Source organism: Indicator indicator, chromosome 5, assembly GCF_027791375.1.
Source record: "Indicator indicator isolate 239-I01 chromosome 5, UM_Iind_1.1, whole genome shotgun sequence".
NCBI lineage: Eukaryota > Metazoa > Chordata > Aves > Piciformes > Indicatoridae > Indicator > Indicator indicator.
The window spans coordinates 31,390,083-31,416,131 of NC_072014.1; the positions used below are offsets into that span (position 1 = coordinate 31,390,083).

The 26,049-nt window shown below is 39.4% G+C and overlaps 1 protein-coding gene across 2 annotated transcripts in view; it reads right to left on the reverse strand.

Annotated features, from left to right (window-relative positions):
- Positions 1-26,049, reverse strand: part of MYLK (myosin light chain kinase) — a 143,752-nt gene that overhangs the window by 21,396 nt on the left and 96,307 nt on the right. For both annotated transcript variants that reach the window (XM_054381442.1, XM_054381443.1), the window contains 7 exons: positions 22,568-22,618; positions 20,808-20,935; positions 17,318-17,471; positions 5,120-5,422; positions 1,671-1,706; positions 1,480-1,573; positions 265-468 (listed from right to left, as the gene is read on the reverse strand). In XM_054381442.1, coding sequence (XP_054237417.1) covers positions 265-468; positions 1,480-1,573; positions 1,671-1,706; positions 5,120-5,422; positions 17,318-17,471; positions 20,808-20,935; positions 22,568-22,618 — 970 coding nt within the window. The remainder of the gene's footprint in view (positions 1-264; positions 469-1,479; positions 1,574-1,670; positions 1,707-5,119; positions 5,423-17,317; positions 17,472-20,807; positions 20,936-22,567; positions 22,619-26,049) is intronic.

Genomic DNA, 26,049 nt, shown 5'->3' on the forward strand with positions numbered 1-26,049 from the left:
ATACACCCCATGTACTTGATTAAAAACCCAAACAAACTAGACAATAAAGACTGTAAAACATTTTCACTGATTTTTAAGAGCTACAACGCAGATTTCCCTACACAGTTTAAACAAGTTGGATAAATTGGAAAACCTTGCAAGACGTGAAAATCATCCAGGCCCCTTAGATCCTGAAGCTTTGGACAGTCACATATCTGGGGAAGTTGCTACTTTTGTAAGGAAAATTATTTTCAACATCATTAGTGTGAACTTCTTTATACTTACATTTCCAAGACCATAACGATGTTGGCTTTTTCTTCAAAGGCATCGACACACTGGACAAGTTTTGGGTGATGTAGACAGTTCATGATGCTGATTTCTTCCCTTATGTTTTCTTTTTCCTTAGCAGAATATGCTTTGAAAAATTTTCCTGCCCAAACTTTTCCATTCTTCTTTTCAACAAGCCTAAAGACTTGTCCAAATTTGCCCCTGAAAATATATAACTATTTCCATAAAACACTTTTGCAATGTATGGAGCACCATAAATAGCAACATTTTACTAAATATTCCTGCACAACCTCTCCATACTGAAACAAAAATGTCTTAGTATCAAGTGCTGCTCTGTACTGATTTTTTGCAGAGTAATCTGCAAGAATTTATGCATGAACACCACATTAGAGATACTCCACTATTCCTATTAGCAAGTTTGATATAAGAAAATGAACTACTACCAGTATTTAATTCACGTGATTCAGGTTTTCCTGTACACAGTTTTCTCTAGGTCGTACGCCTCTGAAGAGGCAGCAGGTAAGAGACATCTCAGATATAGGATATAGGCAAAATCAGACTCTGAATGCTAGGAAAAGGCTTCAGTGCTCTTATTTCACAATGTGTCTATGTACAATTCTGCTTCCATGACACACAGCAAGATTTGCTAATGGCAGCATACAGGGTCCCCTGGCCTTCAGCACCACCAGCAGCACAAATCACTGAAAGATTATCCTGGCATGCAATTCACATAACCACGAGTTTGAGCACTGAGAAACAGAGCCAGGCTAATCACTGACCTTCACTGGGCAATACTATAATGCTCTTGGGATTATGACCGCTGTCAACAGAGATTCTAGCCCGTGGGCAGGATAATCTTATTACCACTAATGGATATAATGGAAATGCAAGCACACAATGTGTACCTTTTTTTCAGCTAGCTTTCAGAACAGTGCACAACGAATAAATCCTCTAGCTTTATTCATTTGTGGGCTCTATTTTCCTTGCCAGAAATGCATGTAGTGCCTATTTAAAATTATCAATTAATAGGAATAAAAGATTTGTATGGATTGGAGGCCAACATATGTTACAAAATCTATTTTTACTGCAACAGAAGAGCCCATCTGGAATGTTGAAAGTGCAAGACACCATCAAGGAATGAATGCACATGATCTTTATAATTGACTTGCAGCCTTGAAAAATCTGTCTTCAAAAGCACAATATAGTACTTACGATCCCAGTCTTTCTTCAATATTATAGATATCAGAAACTTTTTGTTCAGTGTTGATAGTCACTGTCCGATACTCGACCTCTGTTTCTTTCCCTTCTACAAATAAGAATGTTAAGGATCATGATTAAAACCTCCATAAAACGTGAATTAAAACCACAGATCTGCATTTGTCCTGATTAAAATACGAACTTACCATCATCAGATAGTTCCGCTTCATCTTCTTTAGGTTCTATGATGAAAATAAAATGACGTGAATAACTCATTAATAACATACAATAAAGTAGTCAAATTATTCACACTAATACAGGCAACTAGCAAAAGCAGTCAGGGAGCTTTTGTGCATTAACGTTGTAATTAAAACCTCTTCACTGCTTATGTGTGTGTATTGACTAGGCAATCACAATCTGGTCACCATTTCTTAATAAATCAAGTCCATGTGTTTTACAGTATTTGTCTATTCTACCTACTAGAAACATCAGCATACTAAATCAAAGTAATCTAATAAATAGTTTTAGGAATGCCTTAGTGAAATAAAAAATTAAAAATATTAAAATCAATAACAACATTTCTGGTTCAATGTCAAAGCCTTTTCTGCTTTTCTAGGCATTTTTTTTACTACAAAGCCAAAAATAAAGCACATTTGTACATGAAAAACATATCCTGCAAAGCATCCAGACAATTTTTTGAAACTCAAGATGACTAGAAAACGTGGACAGCATGCACTCTACTGAGTATGGCTGAATTTTGGAATCATTGAGACCCAAATGGACCCACAGAGGAGAAAGCAGCTGTAGGCAGAATGTGTTATATATTCCTTACACTGCTTGGGCTTGGTCCTAAGACCTATGGCTATGACTATTAATTTGAGAAACTGCAAAGGCAGTTGCACAGTGACCTGTACAATTCGCCCTTTAGTTGCTGAAGCTGCACTTTGCTGTTGCAGAGTGCAAGGCTAACCAAGTGATTTATCCCCACTGTGTCAACAGTTTTATGTTATGAAACCTTAATGCAGTACTCTGGATGCTGTTAGGTGCTTTAGAGTGCAGAGTTAGATGCAGCACATGAGAAGAAAGCAACAGAATAAAAAAAGTCTGATGAATGGGCATCACCTTTTCATATCCAACACATAATGGTGGATCTGTATTCTAGTAGCAAAGCCAATCAAGTACAATCTGCTACTAAAGCCCTTCTCTCTTCTGGGTTTACAACCCATGTATGTCTCAGCACAGGCTAGCTGGGTCGCAGCAATTTACCAGAAGAGCAGAGAGGGAAGAGAGCCCTCCCTACTCATGGGTAGCTGTCCTCAGATCTTCCTCAGCTAGAAACCACACTTGCAGAGCACATCACATTTTCCTCCCCTTTTAAGGGCTGCATAAGGGAGCTGATCCCAACCACACTGCCAGTAATTAATGTCTGCCAAATACTGATTAGACAAAGAAGTCAGTTCTCAGTTCTGCAGTGACACTGTATTAAAGCCATGAACTAGAAACATTTGGTTCACCGGTGAACCCTAAATTAAATAAATGGAATCTATCTGAGCTTGGTAAGTGCTGAGTAGCTGTGCTAAAATCTTTCTTAGAAGTGAGTCAGCGGTACCAAATTTTTCTCAAACATGGCAATGCCTACTTTAATCTGTTGCAACTGACAACTTGATTTTAGTAGCTCTTTTCTTTAAATGCACAGTGAAAATTTAGCCATGCCTTTCTTCACTAAGATTATACTGAGACTGCTGTGATGCACTGGCCACCTCAGTATGAAAATCAGTGATGAGTTTTTCTGTCAGCAGTGGAAAATCCCTAGTTACTCAGCTAAGTGTTTACATAGATGGCACTTAGAGTCCTGACTTTGAGAGGTGCTGAACACATGCATTTTCCACTGCCTCTAATTAAAGCACCAGTTATACTCACATACTTGAAAAAGAATACTTTATATGACTTGCCCTTTCTCCATGTTAGCTGCAGCATCAAGAATTGAATTCAAGGAGCCCTGGCACTGAGAGCACCAAGACAACCACCCACGTTTTTTTTTTTTTCCTCTCAAAACAACTTTTGTTTTTTCAGTTGGTTTTCATGTGTATCACAATGACTCATATGCTTTCTATTCCTTTTGTATTAAATCTGTGCAAGAAAACTCTCAGTTTTAAAAATAGCTTGTTTGCCTTGGTCCAGCACAAATAGTGCTTGCTCTAGGAAACAAAAAAACCCAACTCTAGAAGATGCTTGTCCTGCAACTAAAGAAAGAGGGCATTCAAACATAGGCAATTTTACTATGAAGAGAAGAGCCAATACCATCTAGCTTGCTTTCAAGTTTATTGCTGTTCTTAATGTTATTTTCCCCACTTTGAAGGGAAGATGCATCTTGATTTAGATCAGGTTGTAAATCTTTAAAACAGAGGAAAGTAATTTCTCAGAATGCATCCAGTTTAGCACCTGAGGAGAAACAGGGTTTACTTTTCTTTAGAAATGGCTGTTGAGAGGCTTACACAGTCGTGTGATGCTGCACCACTTTCCTATAATTTTTTTGTCTTGCTGTAGCAATAAAGGATAGCATTGCAAGGATTATGTGAGACACATAAAACTCCAAGGCTCTGCATACATAAGTAAGAAGGAAGATATACAACAAACCATCCACTCCCCAAAGATAGAAAAGATGACAAAATACATTATTTCTGGTCTGGGCTTTTCAGTGCAGTATGACTACTAAAGTACTCCTTGCACAGTACATAGATGTGGGTGTTCACAAAATATGCATTCAATATCTGTGTTTGAAAAATAATGCTTCTTTTTGTGTACCAGTTTCTGAATAATTTCTAAAATGTTCCAGCTCTTCCCACTAGTTCTTTGAGAAGCAAAGAGTAAGATCTTCAGCAAATAACAAACACTGAAAAAGACTTTTTTTCCGTATGTGCAACTGTAAAAAAGAAAATACCCAAAACACTGCAAAACCAATCTTCTCAGTGTAATAGCCTTGAATTCCCAAGATTGGTGTATTAGGGGCAACAGGACGGAGGTGCTCTACCATGGTAGGATTTGAAGCATGGGAACTACATCTAGGTCCGAGAGGGTAATTCAGTTTCTGCTGCATACTCAGTGCTCGGCAAGCACTTTTGTTTTCTTCCCCAAAGCAAATTTGGATAGGTTTTATGGCTTGTTTTCCCATGGTGTATCCACTATAAACTGTAATGAATCCATCAGTATGTTTCAATTAAGTCACCAAACATAGCACCTAGGTACTGTCTGAACATGTCACTTACACGTGAAAGGTTTCATCTCCCATTGCCTCTGCATTGAGCTACTGAAGTCTATCAGCCAGCATGCAAACAGCAAGTCAGAAGTTGAATTATTGGTTCCCCTCACAAGGCAGCATTTTGGGATCCCTGCAGCCAAGTTTCCACACTGGATGCATACAAAACATATGCTCAGGCACCCACATGAAGGCTGCAAATGGACTTCAGCACACTTAGAGCCAGCATAAGCGTTCATTGCACAGTGGCACACGGGAAGGAATGCATAGCTGCCTGACTGCACTGGGGAATTGTTAAGATAAGTTTTATTTTATTTTATTTTATTTTATTTTATTTTATTTTATTTTATTTTATTTTATTTTATGTTATTTTATTATATTTTTCCCTTAAAAACTAACCTTCTTGTTTCTCTCCAACTTTTACTAGATCAGATTCTTGACTGGGCTCGCTGATGCCATACACGTTAGCAGCTCGCACACGGAATTTGTACTCCCGGTCAGCCTGCAGGTCCTGCACGTTGAAAGAGGTGCTGCGGCAGGTGGTGAGATCTGTCCATTTGTTATCCACTGAATTCCAGATCTCTACAGTGTAGGACTGCACTGCACTTCCACCATCATAAGAGGAGCCATACCACGAGAGAGTGAGTGAGGAACTCCGTATGTCTGATGCACAAGGTGTTCCAGCAGGTGGGTCTGGTTTATCTGCAAAAACACGTGCAAAGTGTATTAGATGAAATCATGAGGGCAAGAGGTAGGGCTTTCATTAGGATATTCCTGGCCCTAGCTAAGAGCCTTTTTATTTTCCTGATGTTACTCTGCTTCAGGGGTTTGTAATACAGGGAGAATGAACAATGCGCACAGAGAGAATGCAGCACAGTCAGACATATCTGAATTAGCTAACAGATGCCAATCCCACACAGGCCTCAGCATATATTCAGTTCCCTCGGCATCTTGCTAAGCCATGCTGAAGCCTAATGCCTTTCACAACTATCATTATAGAAACTATGAAGGCTAAAACAAGTTGCCTGCAAGTACTGAAATAAAATCTCTCATGATAGTGCAAACCACTCCTTGATGAACTTCCTTAGAGGTTTATCCCTGCAACAGTCACTAGTTGTGATGCTCATTCTCCAGATCCCTTCATCCTCCTCCATACTTCAGGGCCACTACTAAGCTTTCACAGTCTCAGAATGTGCCACTCTTCTAACTGTATCTAGGTGGTAGAGATAACTAAAACCCATTTTGTTGGCACAGAAACACAGATCTTGAAGGGTGACAACTTTTTCTGGTAATAATTTAGTGAACAGCTTCACCCATGTGCAGGTTTTGGAAGTCTAGTGCACTTTTTGATAAAAAAGAATTCTACTTAGAATACATAAATTAAAAATTGAGATTTTTTTAAATCTCATGTGCATTTTAGAAATTGTTGGGGAGATAGAAGATAGAAACCTCTGGGGTTTTTTCCTCAGTCAGAGCCTTGTTCCTGCAGTCCTTATTCGCATGAGTAGAGGCAATATTACCAGAACCTGGTGTGCAGATGAGCAGCCAACTATGCAAACATCTGGTACAACACAAAAACCTTGCAGTTATATGGCTTTTTCAAAACAAAGGTTAATGATTACAGAAAAACGTTGACTTTTTAAAAAAAAATACTGATTAAGAGAATAATTATGGAGGTTAAGCACTTTGAAAGACTTTAAAGGGAACAAATATATTCCTTGGGAATAATCCTCTCAGAAGGAATTTAGCAAAACCTACAAAATAATGATGATGTTGATCTGGATGAACTAGCAGATGAAGGTTGAATGAGGAATCAAAGGATGGGATAAAATTACAGAAGAGGAAAAGAAAAAGATAGAAAGCATGAGATGCTGCAAACAGTGGTTACACTGGACGTGAATTGCTAAAATCCCATCCCTTTTTGATGGTTAAAACTGCTAATGGACGTTGTAATTTTCTCCCTTAAGAAAGGCAGAGCTGGCAAACCAGTCAAAAAATACAGCCACTCTTTCAACAATGAAAACATCCAAATGCTGGGGAAAACTGCTGTGGACTTTGATAAAGCCTTTCCATGGTAGACTATACCAGTTATCCCTCTATATTCAAATTTCTTAGGAAAATCTCCGAGCAGAAAGAAATGGCCACGGTTTGTCACAAACATGCCTTTTAGTTCTTGGATAGAGGGACCGCTCCTCCAAGTGCTGTGGTTTTACTCCAGAGAAGGAAAATGGGATAGGCTCACTTGATCAAGACTAATAGTGATCAAGAATAACAGTTCACTACTTGGAAGACTGCAAGTTCCATTGACCAATGATTTCCCTGAAAAACCTTTCATAATTCTTTTTAGTTTAGTTCAGTTGTGATGGAAAATCCATCTCCTTCCACAACTTAAACATATTAGAAGATATATAAATAGAACTTAAGTATGAGAGAAAAGACTGGGAGGGAAGAAGGCAGATGGACACCAATGGCATGCCACTGCATTCAGCATGAGAATGCCCAGGGAGATGAAAAAAAGACTGCTAGAACGTAGGTTATTTTTATTCTGGCAACACTTAAAACACCATTCCACTAGGAGTCATCATCATACAGTACATATCTTGTCAAACGCAAATATCAGAGACCAGATGTCCTTAACCTCAAGAATGGCTTATTACCCTGCTTAGTTGTCACATATTGCTCACCTCATTTTCTGGCAGAAAAAAAAGGACTATTAACAAGCATGAATTTGTAGTGTTGATATCACGAACTGAATCACAGAGAAGTTAAATGATTTGTCCAAGGTTAGGGAGATGGTAGCAAAGATGAGAACTGAATCTTGATCTCCTGCTACCTAAACAGCAGCACCCCTCTTCCCTATATTAGTCCTGCCTCAGCCTCATTGGAGATGCAAGAAGCGAGAATTCAATGCTCAAACCATTCACAACATTACAGCAACCACCAGAGAGATGGTTGAATGGCACACATGGATTGTGTGATTTCAGTCAAACAGCAGTAACAGCCATCTCCTTTTCATATATTTATAATCCATTCAGACCTTGTAAGGAATCATGTTGCCTCTGTCCTCTTCAAAATCTGTACAGAAGAACATTCAGCTCTGCGTCTTGTTTTTCCCCTATATAATCATCATTACATCATCTCAAGATGCAGATAGGAGAACCTGTGTAAGTAACAGGTGACTTATCTTAAATCCAAACAGAACAGAGCAGTTGCTGATAGCAGGAGGAAAATACTTTGAAGAAAAAGCTAAGCCAGTAGTCTATCTCCTTACAGAGGCATCTGTTCAAATTTTTCAAAGTAGTGCACATTCCCTGACATCTGCTATGTGCACAGCTCAATCTGGATGGTATGTGTTGTTTCGGGGTTTTTTTTGTGGTTTTGTTTTTTTGTTTTTTTTTTTTTTTTTTAATAAAGTCTTACTTTGCTCTATTGCTCTACTGAATTTTGTGCTAAAGGAAGATTATAACTCATACACTTCAGTATCTGCAGAGCACAGCAGCCTGCTTCCTGTGCAGCACATGCAGATGTGGTCTCCCTTTGCTGACTTTCAGCACACTTCTGTCTCCAAATGAAACTCTGGGCATGATTTATCAGTTGCCTAGGCCACAGTTACCTTAGTGACCTCTCTTTCCATGACTCACCTAGATAACTGAGATCCATCTGGCCAGCATAATTTACAGAAGCAAGGCTTAGGTATGTTAGCACTGGAGAGAAAACATTCATGGCCAATGGGACATGGCATTAGTCTAGCATCTGCCAGCCTTTGGAAGATTTCTGGTTTCCTAAGAAATTTTTCCCAGGAGGCAAGGATGAAAAGCTTCAACCCTGTCTGGAGTCTCTTGAGGCACAAAGATGCACGTTTTTGTTTGAAGTCTACCATGTGCTGCTCTGCTTGCAGATCTGCTCAATGTATAAATACTGAGGTAGTAGCTGCTGTGGGCTATCATAAACAAGAATGAAAGCCTAATCTTTTTCTTAATATGACAGATGTGTATGTACCATTTTACCATGCTTAAAAAGTATTTCATATTAGACTGGATGGCGTTCTCCAGCTCTGCACATTCAGAGAATTTGCAGATGGTTTCTCCATGTGTCTGTTTTGTTTCTCAATACTTTATTCTACAGGGATTTTAAAGGTCACCCTTTATTCATCTGTTTGTATTGAAAGCTAGGATACTTTGCCAAAATACATTCCCTTCTGGAATATGAAATCTCTACCATCTCAATTAACTGCTTCTAATAAAAATACTCATTGGGTTAAGGATGAGTGTGGGAGTCAAGCACAATTCTCTATTTTGTCCTTCTCTTTTAGTGTTTAATATACCATTAATGTCATTGAGCTGCCCATCTTTAACATTTCATTTGCATGTCACATGCACTCTTTTACACATGCAAGCATACTTCCCACTAAGGTTTATACTGTGAGGGCTTTCCATAGGCTTCACTGGACCACAGTTTTGTTCTTTACCATAGCCACAAGTCAACGTCTGAACTGGAAGGAAGGGACTGCATCCAAAACCACACTGCTGCTTGTGAATATTTCCATAGAGGAAGAAAAAACCATCAAGTTCTAACATCAGCTTCACTATTACAGGCAAGAAAATAAATCATATATGTATTCTCCACCATAAGACATTTTAGATATATGAAAATAGAGGTACTCTAGTCTCAGCTAACTTACAGCATGCATGTACCACCAAAATCAAGACTTAGCTACGCTTTGTGATGATGGTGGGATTGGCTGTATCCACATAGTCTTGATGAACTTGGTCAGAATCCTGCAAACTCAACCTCCTTTGTAGTAGTTAGTCCGTACACCTCTCTTATTGGGACACATGATCACCTCATTTGCCTAATAGTATGACTGCAGAGGGTAACAAGGTAGTGGGAAGTTGGACAGTTAGATGTTAAGGGGGAACTCAAGCACAAAACTTCCTAAGTAATCTCTTTAGGAATATCATTAGGGTTCCCCTATGCTGGCTCCCAAACCCTAGTGGCAGGCAAAGGAGAGAAACAAACAGCTATCTGGGCTCAAGCCTGCCTCAGGGACTGCACTGCACTGCAGCACAGAGACTGCATAAAGTTACTTGCAGCAGTGGCACAGAGGAAATAGCAGCAACTCCTAAGTGTTATGCACCATACATAGGGGAGTAAGAGAGGAGTGGAGGTGATGTGAAAGAGGGCTCTGCTACTTTCCTCCCTTTAAGTGCTCCAGCAAACTAGGCATAGGTTAAAGAAAACCTGCTTCCCAACGAAAAGAGACCACTACCTTAGAGCAAGGAGGGTAGACTCCAGTTTATTTTTTGTGGCATGTGTTCCTTAAGGCAGATGGAAAGGTCACAAGTTGGTCTTGTGTGAAATGTGTAAGCCACATTTAAGACCATACCAAGACTGAAATCGCATTTCTTACTTACTCCAAATTGAATTCAGCTGCACTCCTTCCTCACATTCTCAGAAATACTTTGGTAAACAGGTTCTGATATACAGCCTGGAGTAACCTTCAATTAATTTGTATTTGTACACTCTGAGAAGCATGAAGCATAAGCATGTTCAGCCTTTAAATCATTGCTGTTTATGAGACACATCTGACTTGTAGTCCTTGCCTTTTTTTCCTGTGGCATGTAACCCAAAATTCCTCCTGATAAGGAAAGAGACTTCCTTCTCTTTCTGTATAGGTGGCGAACCCATAGCTCATACAGAACACCAACATAACATGAAACTGCACTATCCAGGTCTCACTGCCTTCTCCACATGGATCAGTTTACAGAGTCCACAGAACACAAGCACCATTCCAGGAGACCAAAAAAGGCAGCAAAATCCTTATCTAACTCTAAGTGCAGGGAAATGGAAATTGGTCTGCTGCTTGATGTGAGGGTCAGGTTGAGCCAAAGCAAGGCGATAGGGCTTGCTGCATATTAAGAGCTTGAAGGGCTCTAGTGTGCTCTTAAGCAACAATGCTGTTCCAGTAGAAAACTTCTGAAAACTGAGAACAGTGTAACCACAGTCTCTGAAAAAGTTTTTTGTTTAACGGAGACAGTACTGAAGCAATGTATCTGAAGTAGTTTTCTCTATCTGTTCTGAAAATTGGTTTGGTTTCTTTCTAATTCCACTTATCATATTATTGTATAATACTATTATTAGCTGTTGTGATATTTGTCTGCCAGATAAAGAACAGACAGAAAGAAACAATTTAATTCCATTCCACAAGATGTTTAGCCAGAGAAGGTATTTAATGTGCTGCAAAAGCCAGTTGAACACTGTCCATGCCGACAGCACTGGCAAAGACTTCATTTGAAATTCATCAGCAGGAGAAAAGCGAAACCATAAAAGGTCATAACTGAACTTGGCATTATTGCTGACAGGACTTGGGGTCATGGCAGCCCTCTCTGCTTTGCTCAGAAAACTATGCCCTGCCTTTTTTTTTTTTTTTTTCTCCATGGGAGAGGAGTGCTAGAAGTAGAGATATTATTACCCCTTAGCACCCTGTAACAACCATTAACACCCTTCTTTGGGTACCATAAGTTTAGGATAAAATTAATCTAGAAAAGAATGCCTGAATTCTCCTACAAAGCCACACAAAAGAAGCTGACTCAAACTGAAATTTTCTCCTAATTAACCAGCCTCCCCAGCAGAGGCAAGGACTGAATGGAGTGTTAGTTAGCTCAAGCGACCAGAGTTTTAAATTTACATCTCCCCTGTAATACACACTGCAGACTTGAAGCATGATCCCCTACACCATATTGCTTCTCCTGACAATTCTGACACAAAGCTAAGCTATTTTAAAACTGCCCTTTTGAGACCAGTGGATTAAGTAGCTCACAAATACTGCAGGCCGAAGGCACCACTGCATGCTGTTGTTCCCACTTTGCCAGTTCGGGTGATTGAGGCACAAAAGAGTAAAATGACCTTGCCCAAGGGCACTCAGGAGAATAGAGCTGGGAAGGAAACCAGAGCTCGCAACTCCCACGCTAATGCCCTGAGCACAAGAACATCTCCTTCTGCCACAAGCCTAATGGAACAAACAAATATATAATGCATTCTCGGGAGCCCTTTTTCTAAGCCATCTGCTCCTGTGCCCGAGTCAACAAACTATTCGGATTACCTGTGTGCTACAGGTTAGGCAGCTGGTTTGATAGCTGTTTAAATTAGAGCTCTGATACCTGTTCACTGAAAGTCAGAATAAATTTTAGGACTTTCCCCAGGGAGACTAACAGCAGATTCCATCAGGGAGAGCCCTAGGAACTCCACGTTCATGTGCAGAAGTCCTGATGAATAATTTCTTCTTAACCAGGGCATTCCTAGCATTTAACACTGTAAAATACAGGAATTGTGTTCTGAGAGAGACTATGATGGTATTTTTGTCATCATAAGGAAGATGAAGAAAAAGCAGCTAAGCAGGGAGTTCTACTGGGATTTCTTAGAACAGAAATGACATTGAAATTAGATGTCCCTTCAAGGAATAAATCTGGATCAATGTACTAGCACTGATGCATAGGGTAACGTAAGCTGCTTTTGCTACATGCATTGTTGTCTTGCTGTGAAAATTTAGCGTTGATGCCGCTGCAGTGTTTTGCCACCAAGCATTAGTGAGGAAACAGACAGTTCAGACACTAGTGAACTACAACAGCAGCGACAGCAACACAAGATATCTCTTCCTTAACCACCAGTCTAGTTGCTCTTTAAGTATAAAACTAGTTGCAAAAATTCTCCAGCAATCCAGAGGAATTTAAAAGGCTAAAGGTTAGAGACAGAGTCCACCCACATATTCTAGGAAGTTCACTGCATTCTCAACCCTAACTGTAAACAGGGAATCACATGGATACTTGCAAGATATTATCTAATGCTTCTCAGCATAAGATGAAGTTTCAGAAGCATTCATGTAAGCACTTCTGAGCTGCAGTATTCTCTGTGGAAATGTCTGTGGTTGTTCCACTCACTCTCCTTCACAAATGTCTGCACTTGCTTTTTCAGAGAGAGAACAGTTTCTGACCACCTCTGGATCCACTTAGTCTGAGAGGCAAGCATTGAGCCAGATTTCTCAGGCACGCACTAAAAAATGCCAATAGTGCTACTGTGCACTGTTGGTTATTCTACCATATTTCCTTACAAAAGAAGTCCAGGGCAAAGAAGTGGTGTTAACACAGCATGCATCTATGTCACCTGTTGGACCAGGATGGAGTCCTTCATATAAACCATTAATAATCCTACCATTGTAGTCAGTGACTATTAGTAATGATCATACCTTGTTCTCAAACTAAACCTGCATTTTCTGCTCATACAGATTTTGCTGAAGGCATAGAAGTAACAGTTTCCTCACAGAAAGTAACTTCATCATCTCAGCTCAAGAATAGAATTGTAACCTAATGCAGAGGAGCAGGCATTACTTAGTGACTTCATGTTATACTACTTGCCTGTTTGTCACTTTCCAACAGTGCATCAGGTTGCAGTACACAGTATGTGCACAAATGTTTGGTGTAATAAAAACACCATAACAGTTATTTTTAGGCCTCTCAGGGTGTAATGATATTGCTCTTCTTTCTTCTGCATATATCTACCATATAGCTCACTAATCACCATGGTATTTTATTTAATGTTTTAATATACATCAGGAACAATGCAAATCTAAAGGATTTATACAAGGCAAATAAAGTTGATCAAAGTCAGCCCTCAGTTAGGTAGTACATGCGGTTTTAGTTCTGTATTAAAAAAGTAAAAGATACCACTAATAACCAAAGTATTAATGATCCTCAGAAAATCCTGTACACGAGGCATGGAAACATGATGCAATTTGCCTGAAGTCATGAAGGAAACTTGTGGCCTAGCTGAAGAACAGACTACTTCCCTAGTGCCAAGTTCTCCTTGTTGAACACTCTGTTATTCACTTGACTCTGTCATAGCATCCAGTGTGAAAACCAAGTTCCTTTTACAAAAGTGGCAACAAACTAAGGTATTCCAGTCACATAGCAAAAATGTTCAGAACTATACATTTGATAAATTTACCCAGATACATACAATAAATGGCATGAAAGGAAAAAATATTCCTTCCTGTCTTTGCTCTAGTTTGCCTAAATCAGTGTGATCTTACCCTAAGCTCATCAGTGGCTGATTTGATACAGCTTTGGCAGTGTTAAATCCACTTAAATCTGACACAGCATCTGCTGTAAATCATTAGCTCACTCTCACATCAGACTGGTTTGGAGCAGAAAGAGGTTGCAAAATCTCCCCAGAGACATCACTCAGCTAATGAAATTGTGTATTTAAGAGAGATGATCATAACAATAGAGAAGAGCTCAGCATGGACAGTTTGGGATTAGTCAACACTTTACAAGAAGCCATTGCATAAACTTGGTGTCCAACTTCTACTGCAGGTCTCCCAGTATCATTAGCACTTACACAGACAAAGTGATGCAATGAATCAATGTGAAACATAAGATTCATTCCTCATGGCTCAATAATGTGTATGCTGCACTACCTACCAATTAACAAGTCTCTAACTTGACTATGTGTTAGTGCATCTGGTGTGTGGACTTCAAACAGCTCACACTAGAGGCTAAATGTAATGGACATTTTATTCATTAATACTCATTAAGAGCACAATGGGAAAAAAAATCCTTAGACTAAAGTTGGGTTTCTTTCCAGAGCATCTTTCCCCATAGCCCAAACTGCATTGAATCATGTACTATTCAAACTCTTTTGTCAGAACCCCTGCTCAGTCCAGTTAAGCTTGCAGTTGAAGTCTGAGCACGAAGTTAAATTTAAGACTTTAGGAGAAACATTCAAAGGAATGCAGGGTAATATTTTCCCCTGAAATTTATTATTAAAAGGAATTTTTAAAACCCATACCCAAGTGCAGTTTACAGTCTAAGACTAGGATTTAAACCATAGCTGAATCATTTCTGAAAAGAATCCTGTCAGATAAGCTCAGTCTTTTGTTCTCTGATTGGAGGTAAGACAATGTTAGTTTTTTTGTGAAGAAGGTCTTTGTAATGGAAAGTATAAAACCAAGATGCAGGAAGGTTTTAAATATAATCAGGAACATTTTTAGACTTTCTGCTTACAGCAGAAGCAGATCTAAGGTCAGACCATGTTGTTCAGCTGCTTATCCAGTCTAAACTTGAATACCTGCAAGGATGGAGACTGCACAGCTTTCCTAGGCAACCTGCTTTCTGGCATGCGTTACAGCCCAAATTTAACTTGGGAAATGCTTATTGTCATCTTTCACATGAGAACCTTGGCCATCAGCATCAAGACTTTGCAATCCACATGGTTGTTAAGAATAATAAAAGCAACTCTTCTTTATTTCCATATTAATTTAATTTTATACTTTAACAAATGTCTTTGATTTGCTAAAGTTCAGGACAGACAAGCTTGTTAGCCAGACCTTTGAGAAACACAGCTCTGCACTGGTTCAGACACATGCTTCCAGAAAGCGGATTTTTTCTCTATTTGTACTTCCCCTCAATGCATTCAAGACTTGGTTGTGGGCTGTGGTCATCCAGCAGTATTTTGAGCACACAGCATACACATAGATGTGTCTTTTATCACACTTATAGGGAGGCAACTCCTGCAGAGTTTAGACCCTTATTATAAATAGCTGAGGCAAACAGAGCTGATCTCTAGCACCAGGGCTTCATAAATGCTTGCTATGAAAGTGAGGTCATAGCAAGGAGGACAAGTTTCTCCCCAGTACTTTGGATGGAGCAGAGAGAAATGACAGGTGAGGATTTGGGACTAAAGATGAGGGTTAGTAAACTAAGAAGTCTCACATTTTGCATATTCAGAGAAGAACAGCTTTCCTCTTTGACTGCAGCAGGCTTTGCAGAAAAGTACCTTCCAGCTTTCACAAACATTTAACACTTTAAACAAATATTTAATCTCAGTAGTGAGATTCTAACCCACTCCTTAGATGGAAGACATTTTTGCTACCTTTTCTCACATTTTTGATACCCAGATTGCATGTGTTGCAAACTAGGAATCTTGAGGCTTTGTCATGCTTTTGGCAGTGCTGACATCAGCAAGATGTCTCACTGAAGAACTTGGCAGTTTGACAAGAGGGAATTTACTCTTTTCAGTTGGTAACAGATAGCTTGTCATCAGCCAAAATGCATGGCAAACACTAGTACATTGTAAGGATTCTTTACCCAACTCTTCCAAAAGCATCTCTGGGAATCCCACTGTTCTCTGGCACATTTCTTATGGAAGAGCAGAGCAGGAGGCTGACAAGTAGCTTTATAAGGTTATAGAATTCAAAGACTTTCAAATCAATTAGCTCCAATGGATATAAACCAGTGACTTACATAATAATGAGTCAAGGCTCACACAGTGAAAAGAAAGAATTGCAGGTCAAGTTCAGCTGAAAGAAAATATCCCATTTTTACCTGCTACAGTTAGCAGCCAGCAGTAGTTGCTTAGGAAAGAGTGAAAAAAAGGGAAATGTAAAGGGCAATTAATCTCCTGCCATTCTTCTCTAGCTGCTAATCACCTGTGTTGGGGCTCTGGAGCCAAAAGCTGTACCCAGAGCAATATACTTGTCTCAGAGGTCCTTTCCAACCTGGCTTATTGAGTGATTCTGTGATTATACAAGGATCATTTTTTCATGGTGTTAACTTTTAACCTAACTATACTTCTGACTTGCACAAACTGCTGTTTTAGGGGGCAGTACGATTTGTCTGTGTATCCTATGAAAAACACTTACTCTCTTTCCTTCTGTCCTGATTTCTCTGGCACATTGTTGGAATCTACTTGCTATTTATACTCATTTATTCAGTTATCTTTTAACTGCTATGAAAGCCACAGATTAGATGAAAGAAATTAACTTAAATAATTCTGAGACCTCTATTGACAGTATGTACAGCAGTATGCAACTGAGGGACATTCAGTCTTTAGTAGTGGATGTAGTACTTGAAAATGTGATTCTATTAATTAAACTTAGTATGTTATTCACTGGACTGCTGGAATGAATTTCCAGTCCAGCTTGGGTTAGTGGTACTGTGCCATTGATTTTACTGCAGCCAAATACTTGTCTTTGGCCTTACACCCACATTTCTTTACTTGCTCACGAGTCCAGAGATCTGTTAGGACAACTGAGCCAATGCAGTTATGAGTGTCTGATTAGGATGCAGCCTTGCTGGTTGAAATGCCTTGGCATGTTCTGCCCTCCCTTGCCATGTGTCAGAACCCCTATGCAGGCCATAGATAACAGAGTCTAGAAACAAACCCAGCTGACAGACTGATGATGCTTTAACCACATCATCCTCTTGGCTCATAGAACTTCCTTAAATTTCTCTTGAAACCATCTACTGTGCAAGCTGGTTTTCTCTTGAGTTGCTTTTTAAAATCTGAGCTGTTTGGTACCTCCATCTGTAATTCATAATTTTTCAAAATAAAACACAGTATAGTCCTACCGAAATGGCTTGTAATCCTTATTTGCAATGCCACCGTGCAGTCCAGAAATTTTTTGAAGTACTAGTTTTTAATTTCAGACTTCCTAATTAATCTGAATTTTTTAATTTTTTTTTGCATATCATCATATATAAAGCAAATGTAGAGTGATATCTAAAGGGTGAGTTTATATCTAAAACATTAATATGGACTTACCCACAACTGTAAGGTTGACTTGTGCTTGTCTGCTGCCAAGTTTGTTCTCTACGACTAGGGTGTAACATCCACAGTGTTCCTGCTTTGTTGATGATATTGTTAACTTGCTGCTGTTTTCAGCATTCTCAATTTTAATATATTCATTTTCTTCAATCTGCCAAGTTCAAAAGAAAAGAAAAATATTTTTATGTGATAAATTTCTTTGGATCCGAAAGAGCTCAAGTAACAACACAAGGCTGTCATATTAAGTGTCGTCTGCAGATAACTCTGTTACAGCAGTATGTGCAGCTGGTAAAGCATATAATCAACACAAAATGTCTAAAAATGCAGGGAAACATTTTAATGGCTCCAGTTCCTTGCAAAGACAAGAGGAAGCATTGGTGTTGCTGGGACTCCACTAAGGAGCAGGAGTTTTACATTCTAACTTCTCTTTGACAGGCTGCAAGAACAAACTATGTAATTGGCAAAAGAACAAAGTCTAGTCTCACATATCTCACAGAGACCACAGTGGAGCAAGGGTTTGGTTCTAAACACCCTAATTCCTTTGCCATTCTCCTTTAGAGTCCCAATGTGCAAATCATCCATAGCTGTGGCTTTTACCCTCTTGTCTGAACCAGCCTTACTGTGTTGCCACATACATCAGGGTAACGGTTTCTTGAGCTTGAATAATTGAAGAGGATGTTGCCTGAAATGGAGATGTAATGCTACAGCTGTGCAGAGAGACATACAAAGAGCAGATTTAATTTTTCTATAGCAATTTAATTTTCTGGAGAGGAAAAAAATCTAAATTTGAGCTAAATGCCATAGGCATATTATGCACTGGTTTGTAATTCAAACAAAGTTATAGCATAAATGGTCAAGGAGACTTAGATTTTAATCAGTATTAGCTTGAGATATGACAGATTATTTAAAAACCTCATGATGCTGCACTGCAATTATAGAAGCTGTACACTGTGTTCTTTGAAACAGACAACATAATGTCAATGCCCTTCTTCCTCCCACCACTTCCTTAGATAAGTGACTCTTCCAACTCATTCTCAGAATGTCATTAAAAATGAAGGTTATTTAGTTTGCCTTATCTTGTCTCATATATTCAGAGAATTAGAAATTACAAGGCTAAGAGCAGGACTTCCCCTGCTTTCTCTTCAGCTGAAATAGAACACAGCATTGCTGTACGCCCAAAGTAACTTGAGAAAGATGCTCCTACCATAACTCAAATAGAAAATTAGCAAATGGGATTATGTGGGATTACAGTTTAAATTATACTGAAAGTTGTTCCTATCTGCCTCCATAATTTGTTTTTCTGAGATTTTATCCTGGCTTAGATGCTTCATTAGAATTAGTCAAAGGGTAATAGTAATAAAGAGATCAGTCTAGTAGAATTAGATCTGTGTTAGGCAGAGAAAACTCTGAAAGCATGCTCAGTGGCTTGCAATGGTTATGGGGAACAGGAAGATGAATCCCTGTGTTCTTAAAAGAAAGTCACTAGTCATAATTAACAAATGCCAATGTTAAACAATGGACTTTGTTCATCAGTTAATGAAGAGGCTTTCAAAGGCCTTCCCCTTTTTAGATGAACACAGTTCCAGCATCCCTCCATAGGACAGCCATCATGAACAATGGTATGGCTCACACTTTGTGACATTCCTTTTGTCTCCACAAAAAATGTTTGTCCAGAGTATACCTCTAAGAGGTCACTGTGGCTCTCTTGAACCTAAAGGAATGTGATAAAGGAACATGGAGAGATTAAGTCCCTCCTGCATGCTGCAACATAGAATGGCAGGGCTCATCACTTTCTGGATCTGCCCAAAAAAACTACTTTATTGGAAAACTGTAAAAACACTTAGATGATTTTCACTTTTAGGACTGGGAATGGAAGAGACTTTAAAACAGCCAAATTTATAGAAGAGAAGGAAGTCCAAGAATAAAAAATACATGGTGAAGAGCAAGTGATAAAGAATGCAAACTAATGGTGCATCACAGTACTGGCTCTGCATTTCATTTATTAAATGAAAGACTGCTGCCCTCACTTGTCCTCCTGCAGTGTTTATTAACCTTCCCAAAGGTTTTTTTCTCATCTCTCTCGTTCGCTTGCCATAATGAATCATTGTATGATTTTGCAAACCCTTGGATTGTCTCATAGTGAATACATAAAGGAGAAAGTATAAAGATATTAAAAAAAAATTACAAGAAAGCAAAAATTGTGTATAGTCACCGATTATAGGTACACTACAGGTATTAAGAGCTTCTGGTCTCTGTTGTCACATAGATTCTCTATATAAAACCAGCCTTAAAATCTATGTAAATAGGATCATTGTATTCAACAATGAACTCAGAATTCTGCACACACCAGAACTCATTTTTAAGGGGTACACTTTACCTATGTGTTAAGACGGAACTCAGCAAAACAGGTCAGTGATGTAACTGGAACTTCTGAGACCTACTTTTGTAGAAATAAGTAGGGCACTTTCTAACTGCAGTCTTTAAATTAAAGGATTTTTTAAAAAAAACATAAGAGTTAAAGAAAAAAACAACCAAGCGAACAAAAAACAAGCCACCCCATCACCTAAAGTAAGAGGTTATTTGGGGTTAGCAAAGATGGACTCTGGAATAACCTTTGCACTAGCAAATTGTTTTGAATTCTTTCAATTAAATGCTGACACATCGAGATTTAGACTCTAAACTTCCTTGTAGAAGGAGATGTTTTTATTTATGTTCTATAGAGTGCAGAGCAAGTTCAGAATGAAACAAACAGAATAGCAGCTACAGTACATATTTATATTTGCCCTGTCATAACACGGCACTTAATTTTCCAGTTTGAACTTGCATATTGGGTTATCTGATTTAAAGTGGTTTTATCATTCACTAAAGCAACTTTCTTTAGAAACTGCCCTTATGGACATGTTTAATATATCAAGGAAATTAATTCAAGTAGAAAGAACTTTAAACCTAAGGGGTAATGGCACTCGCAGCAGCGATTATGTACTGTTGTTCCTTACATGGTGATAATTGTATTGTATGACATTTCACTCAAGCTTCTTACATGGCATTTTGTCCCTCTGACATAACTCTTGACCAATCATGAATGAAGAATAGCTTATTTTTGAAGGAGAGGAATGTTTTCTGTGGCAGACACTTTTCTGATGCCTGTATCTTTCACCTCATCTATCTTTTAATTACAAGGTCGAAGGCTTTTCTCAAAGGAACAGGCATTTGTTACAGGAAGGGACAGGCACCAGCAGGTTTAAACTGTAGCAATACTGATCTGGGTTTTGCACAAGGAAAAATTTCTAACACTATGAATATTTAAACTCATGGTTGCCAATGTAAATTGCAAAATCTTCATCACTGGAATGTTTTCAGCAGAGGTGAGGAATGACTTGCACTGTGCCAGTTTCTGGGGAGGGCAGATGGACAAGACAGGTCATTGGTGTTCCTTCCCAGCTCTACTTTTTCATTGATTGTTAAAACAGATTAGGAAACAATGTACCTGCTTACGGAATTTCATCCAGGTGCAAGTTATGGGTGTCGTTCCTACCACCTTGGCAAACAGTTCCACTGATTCACCTGCACGGACTTTTCTGTCTTCTGGGAACTGAGTAATCTGGGGAGGAGCAGCTGATGGGGGGAAAAAAAAAGGAAATTCTCTCTTTAGGTGACTGCACTTTCTACTTTTCCTAAAATTCAAACATACACATCTTTCAGTTCAACAGTTTCAGAGCAGCATTTGAAATCCAGATCAGATCAGCAGTTATCTGTTGCTTGAATATTGTTAATTCTACTATAGTGAAGCAAAAAGAATCTTCCCCCTCAGAAGTTTGCTTATTCAAGACCAAGGTACAGAAATCTAAAAGACAGAAGTATTAAGACCTGAACCAACTCTAAATGTACAGCTTATAAAATTTTGTGTTGGCTTTTTCAGAAAAAACATCTTTTGTTTGTTTGTTTTGCAGTTTGTATTTTTGAAGGGCTAACTTCATATCAATTTGTGTGTGCTGAGGGAGTGTGCAAACCACTCCCTACTGTCATCAACAGCATTCAGGAATTTTAAGACACGACACATGCCTCTGAAGATTCTGGCTTTCATTAGACAAGTAAACAGAATGTGGGACATCTATTAGGGAGACAAAGAAGGAAATCAACCTCTGTCTTCAGGACACTCGGTTTTCCTGAAGGCAACGACATAGCCTTACGGTGCTTCTTTTAAATCTTGCAGTCCCGTTTGTACTCCTCTGAGTCATGGCTTTTCTCCTCCTCTTCCCTCTCACTGCCTGAGTATCAATAGATGGCAGAACATCTCTTTTGCTAACAGTGTCACTTCCTGACTTGGTTGTGATGCTGTGTACCAGACCACTGGTAAGACTGCTAGGACAGATGCCAGAAGTATCACAGACCAGACAGCTCTAGGGTGAAACTTGTTCTGTTGCTTTATAAGAGCAGCACAATAAGAAAATTTTGGGGAGGGGGCACAAGGGGAAAGGGGGCAGATTTGATTACATATTGACAGAAGTGGTAAAATGCATTGTCCAACATTAGACTGACTTCACTGTCAAGTGTAATATTCCTTTCCAAAGCACAGGGCTAATGGACATAAAAAAGGGTTTTATTTTCTTCTTAATGTAATTAAAACAAAGTGACTTTTCTCCCCTTCTAGACTTGTTGTTTGAAAAGTGTTTTTGTTTTGAAAATAACCGCAGGAAACTAGGCTGAGGCACATAACCGTCACAGAAAACAGCTTCAATAGTTCAAAAGTCGGACAAAAGTTTTAAGACCCTGAATGCAGGTTAGTGTAGAGGTACATTCTGGGTAACTTTAAACATAGATAGCTTTGCCTGGGAGAGTGCAAACACATGAGCAGGTCACCTTAATGCCAGTTACAAGAATCTATCAAATTCTCTGTTGAGGTAGGTACATGTGCAGAAGTGATATTCTGTGATACACAGAAAAGTCTCTTTCACAGAAGTCTAAAGTGTGTTGTGGATATAGAAAAGGGCATAAGTTACAACACTACTGCTGCCACTTAGTAGGATTTTGCTATAGTTTATTTGATAGTAATCTTTTTGCATGCTCATAAATTCTTAGTGCAGTTTAACCTTATGAAGAATGTCGATAAAGCTATCTTGCTTACTCACTGTTTAACCACATATGCAAGCAAATCTAACAGGCTGTGCTTTTAAATGTGGTGTCTGTTTTTTACAACTCTATTGGTTTATTATTTATTCCTACAGGATGACACATGCACCAATTTACCTGCTTTTGGAGGAGTCTTTGGAGCTGGTTTCTTCTTAACTGTTGCTTCACCTAGGTAATGAAATACAAGAAATGTAAATTCATAGATGAGTTTTGGAAGGTACCAGGTTAACTGCCAGTCTTACATCCCTAGTAATGCTTTGTTTGCTCTTGAAAATGTAGCATGTTCTTTCATCATATTAAACAAAAGAATTAAAAATACTTTTGAAAAACATTTTTATTATCCTGAATGATTCTCAGAATAGTCACAGCTGAAGCAAGATTATTTAAAAGAATCAAAGAAATCTGCTACACATCTTCCATAATCTGTCATACTCTGTTCCTTATAGCAGTTTACCTGGGGTGAAAATACCAGGCTGAAATCAATGCTGAATGAGCTCGTTTAAAACCACTATAGTTAACATCACATACTGCTTCTCATACCTCATCATACTGCCTGTTATGTTTCTTTGTGAGCAAGCAAAGAAACAGCAATATACAGATGATAAATACTGGTGTCACCCCTCTGCCTCATCCTGCTCTGCCACCCCTTCTCTGTCTCCGCAGGGAAGAATTTTTGCTATATTTGCAAATGAAAGGGTCACAGCATCAAAATATATGGTCCAGAATCTGAAATCTGGGCACATACATTTTGGGAAGACAATATCCTACAAATTGTGAATGGTAAGTAGAAAGACAGTGGAGAAGATGGGTAGGTAGAAAATTACTACTTTTCACAAAAACAAGAACTAGAGGCTGCCCAATTAAATTACCAGGCTGCAGGCATAAAGGAAGTAAAAGTATTTTAAAATGCAGCATGCATCATGTATGATCACAGACAAGTACTGTTTTGCAAGACAAAATGTAAGCAGGTTCAAAAGGACAAATTCATAGGAGTTAGGTCTAGAGGTGGCCATTAAATGTAACAGTCTGGATGCCTTCAAACCACTGAATTCCAGAGGTGGAGGGGCTCATTCCTTTTAAAGCAGCCTCTTTTATCTGCTATCCTAAGCATCCTTGTCAGAGGATGGCCTCTGCTCTGAATTAGTATTTCTTATTTTGTTATGCTCAAGTAGGCAGCTTGATTGAAGTATGTTGGCTTTTAAGATGTTATTGCCTCCTATGGAAGCAGAATCTGATAATTGCTATTGAATATCTGGCAGAGTATACACAGGTACCTGCTGATAGCCATAACAGTCTCTAAAGGTTTGAATTTTTGATTCATCGTTTGCTTAAGTCATTTCAAAGTAGCAATACACTGAGAGCAAAAAAATCCCCCAAAGTCCACCAAAGCAATAAAAGTAGTTTTATTTTAAGCCTCTTTGCTACAGCAAACTACAAGCTGTGCATGATATCCAGTGAATACATCATCTGATGCCTTGTGAACAAGGAGCCGTGAGCTGTGAATCTGCTGTGGGAGTCTAATGTTACAACTCAAGCAACAGACAGCTGTGAAGGTTGATTTTAAGTTTTAGAGTCATTTCAGAGTCTTTATTGATTTTGTAGGAACCAGAAACACAATAAAGGTATGACATTCTTGCAGTTCTCGTGACTGAGTAAAAAAAAAAAAAATAGTTGGGTATCTCACAAGGAAGCCTTTTCTCAGTGACTGTCAGCTCAACATAACTAGTTAAAAGCTTAGATTAGTACTTGTAAGGTGTTTATCCTGGTATTACCAAACCATCAGGGCATGAGCTAAGTATCTCTCCTGCCACAACTTCCATGTCACGTAATCCTGTTTAAATGAAGGTTTTCAAAGACCACTACTGCTCATTAAAAGGACCTGTTACTTTTCAAGTCACCTACAGAATGACATGTACCCTAGCTGCTGTAGTAAGTGACAGCAACATATTTCCAGATTCTCTTTTTTGCCTGAGCCGTATGTGGTGATTTCAAAGGAGCTTTCCTCTTTGTCATTTTATGGTCACACCCTAAGCTGAAACCCTTATTTCAGGCATAGTTTTGTGGGTCAAACTACCTATCATCTGCTATTAAGCATCCTTATTAATGGAAACAATCCATTAGTTATTCATTAGATGCATCATCTCATGCACACTTACTCAGTTAAATGATTTAAAAACAAGTACAAATTTGTCTCTGTGCACACTGTATTTGACATCAAATCCTCTGCTCTTCACTGAACTGAGAATGAAATAGCTGTTGGGTATCTCCTCAGATCTATAGTAGCTTTTACTACACACTAAAGCAATGACATGAATTTGATTACTTCCACACTCCATTAAGCCCAACATGAACAAAGAGCACCAATGATGAGCAAACCCCACCATTTATCAAGTGGCAGCATCGTTTGCAGATACTATTGCTATTTTACAGAAATTTCATTGCAGAGAAATAGGAGGAAAAGCAAATTCCTTAATCCAGCATGGTTTTCACTCAGCTATCACCTCTTGGCCTACATCATGTATTTGTTGCACAACCATAGTTAACAAGCAAGGTGCTGGTGAAGTTACCACATTCTTCATGTGTTCATGTTTCACTCTGACTCTTAATATCCCAAGATTTTACTTTTTCTTCCTGGCCAGCAATTTCATTCTCTGCCTTTGCACAATACATGCATAGAATGAATATCTATACACTCAGATGCCCCCTAACACTCAGTTCATCATGGAAAGGAACTTATCACAGAATCACAGAATCAATAAGGTTGGAAAAGACCTCAAGGATCATCAAAGTCCAACCTGTCACCCAAGACCTCATGACTACTAAACCATGTCACCAAGTGCCACGTCCAATCCCCTCTTGAACACCTCCAGGGATGGTGACTCCACCAACAACCTGGGCAGCACATTCCAACAGCTAACAACTCTCTCTGTGAAGAACTTTCTCCTCACCTTGAGCCTAAACTTCCCCTGGCGCAGCTGTGTCCCCTCGTTCTGCAGCTGGTTGCCTGGGAGAAGAGACCAACCCCCTCCTGGCTACAACCTCCCTTCAGGTAGTTGTAGACAGCAATGAGGTCTCCCCTGAGCCTCCTCTTCTCCAGGCTAAACACCCCCAGCTCATTCAGCCTCTCCTCATAGGGCTTGTGCTCAAGGCCTCTCCCCAGCCTTGTTGCCCTTCTCTGGACATGCTCCAGCAATTCAACATCTTTCCTAAACTGAGGGGCCCAGAACTGGACACAGGACTCAAGGTGTGGCCTAACCAGTGCTGTGTACAGGGGTACAATGACCTCCCTGCTCCTGCTGGCCACACTATTCCTGATGCAGGCCAGGATGCCATTGGCTCTCTTGGCCACCTGGGCACACTGCTGGCTCATGTTCAGCTGCTGTCAACCAGCACCCCCAGGTCCCTTTCCACCTGGCTGCTCTCCAGCCACTCTGACCCCAGCCTGTAGCTCTGCATGGGGTTGTTGTGGCCAAAGTGCAGCACCCGGCACTTGGACTTGTTGAATGCCATCCTGTTGGACTCTGCCCATCTGTCCAGCCAGTCCAGGTCCCTCTGCAGAGCCCTTCTACCTTCTAACAGATCAACAGCTGCTCCCAGCT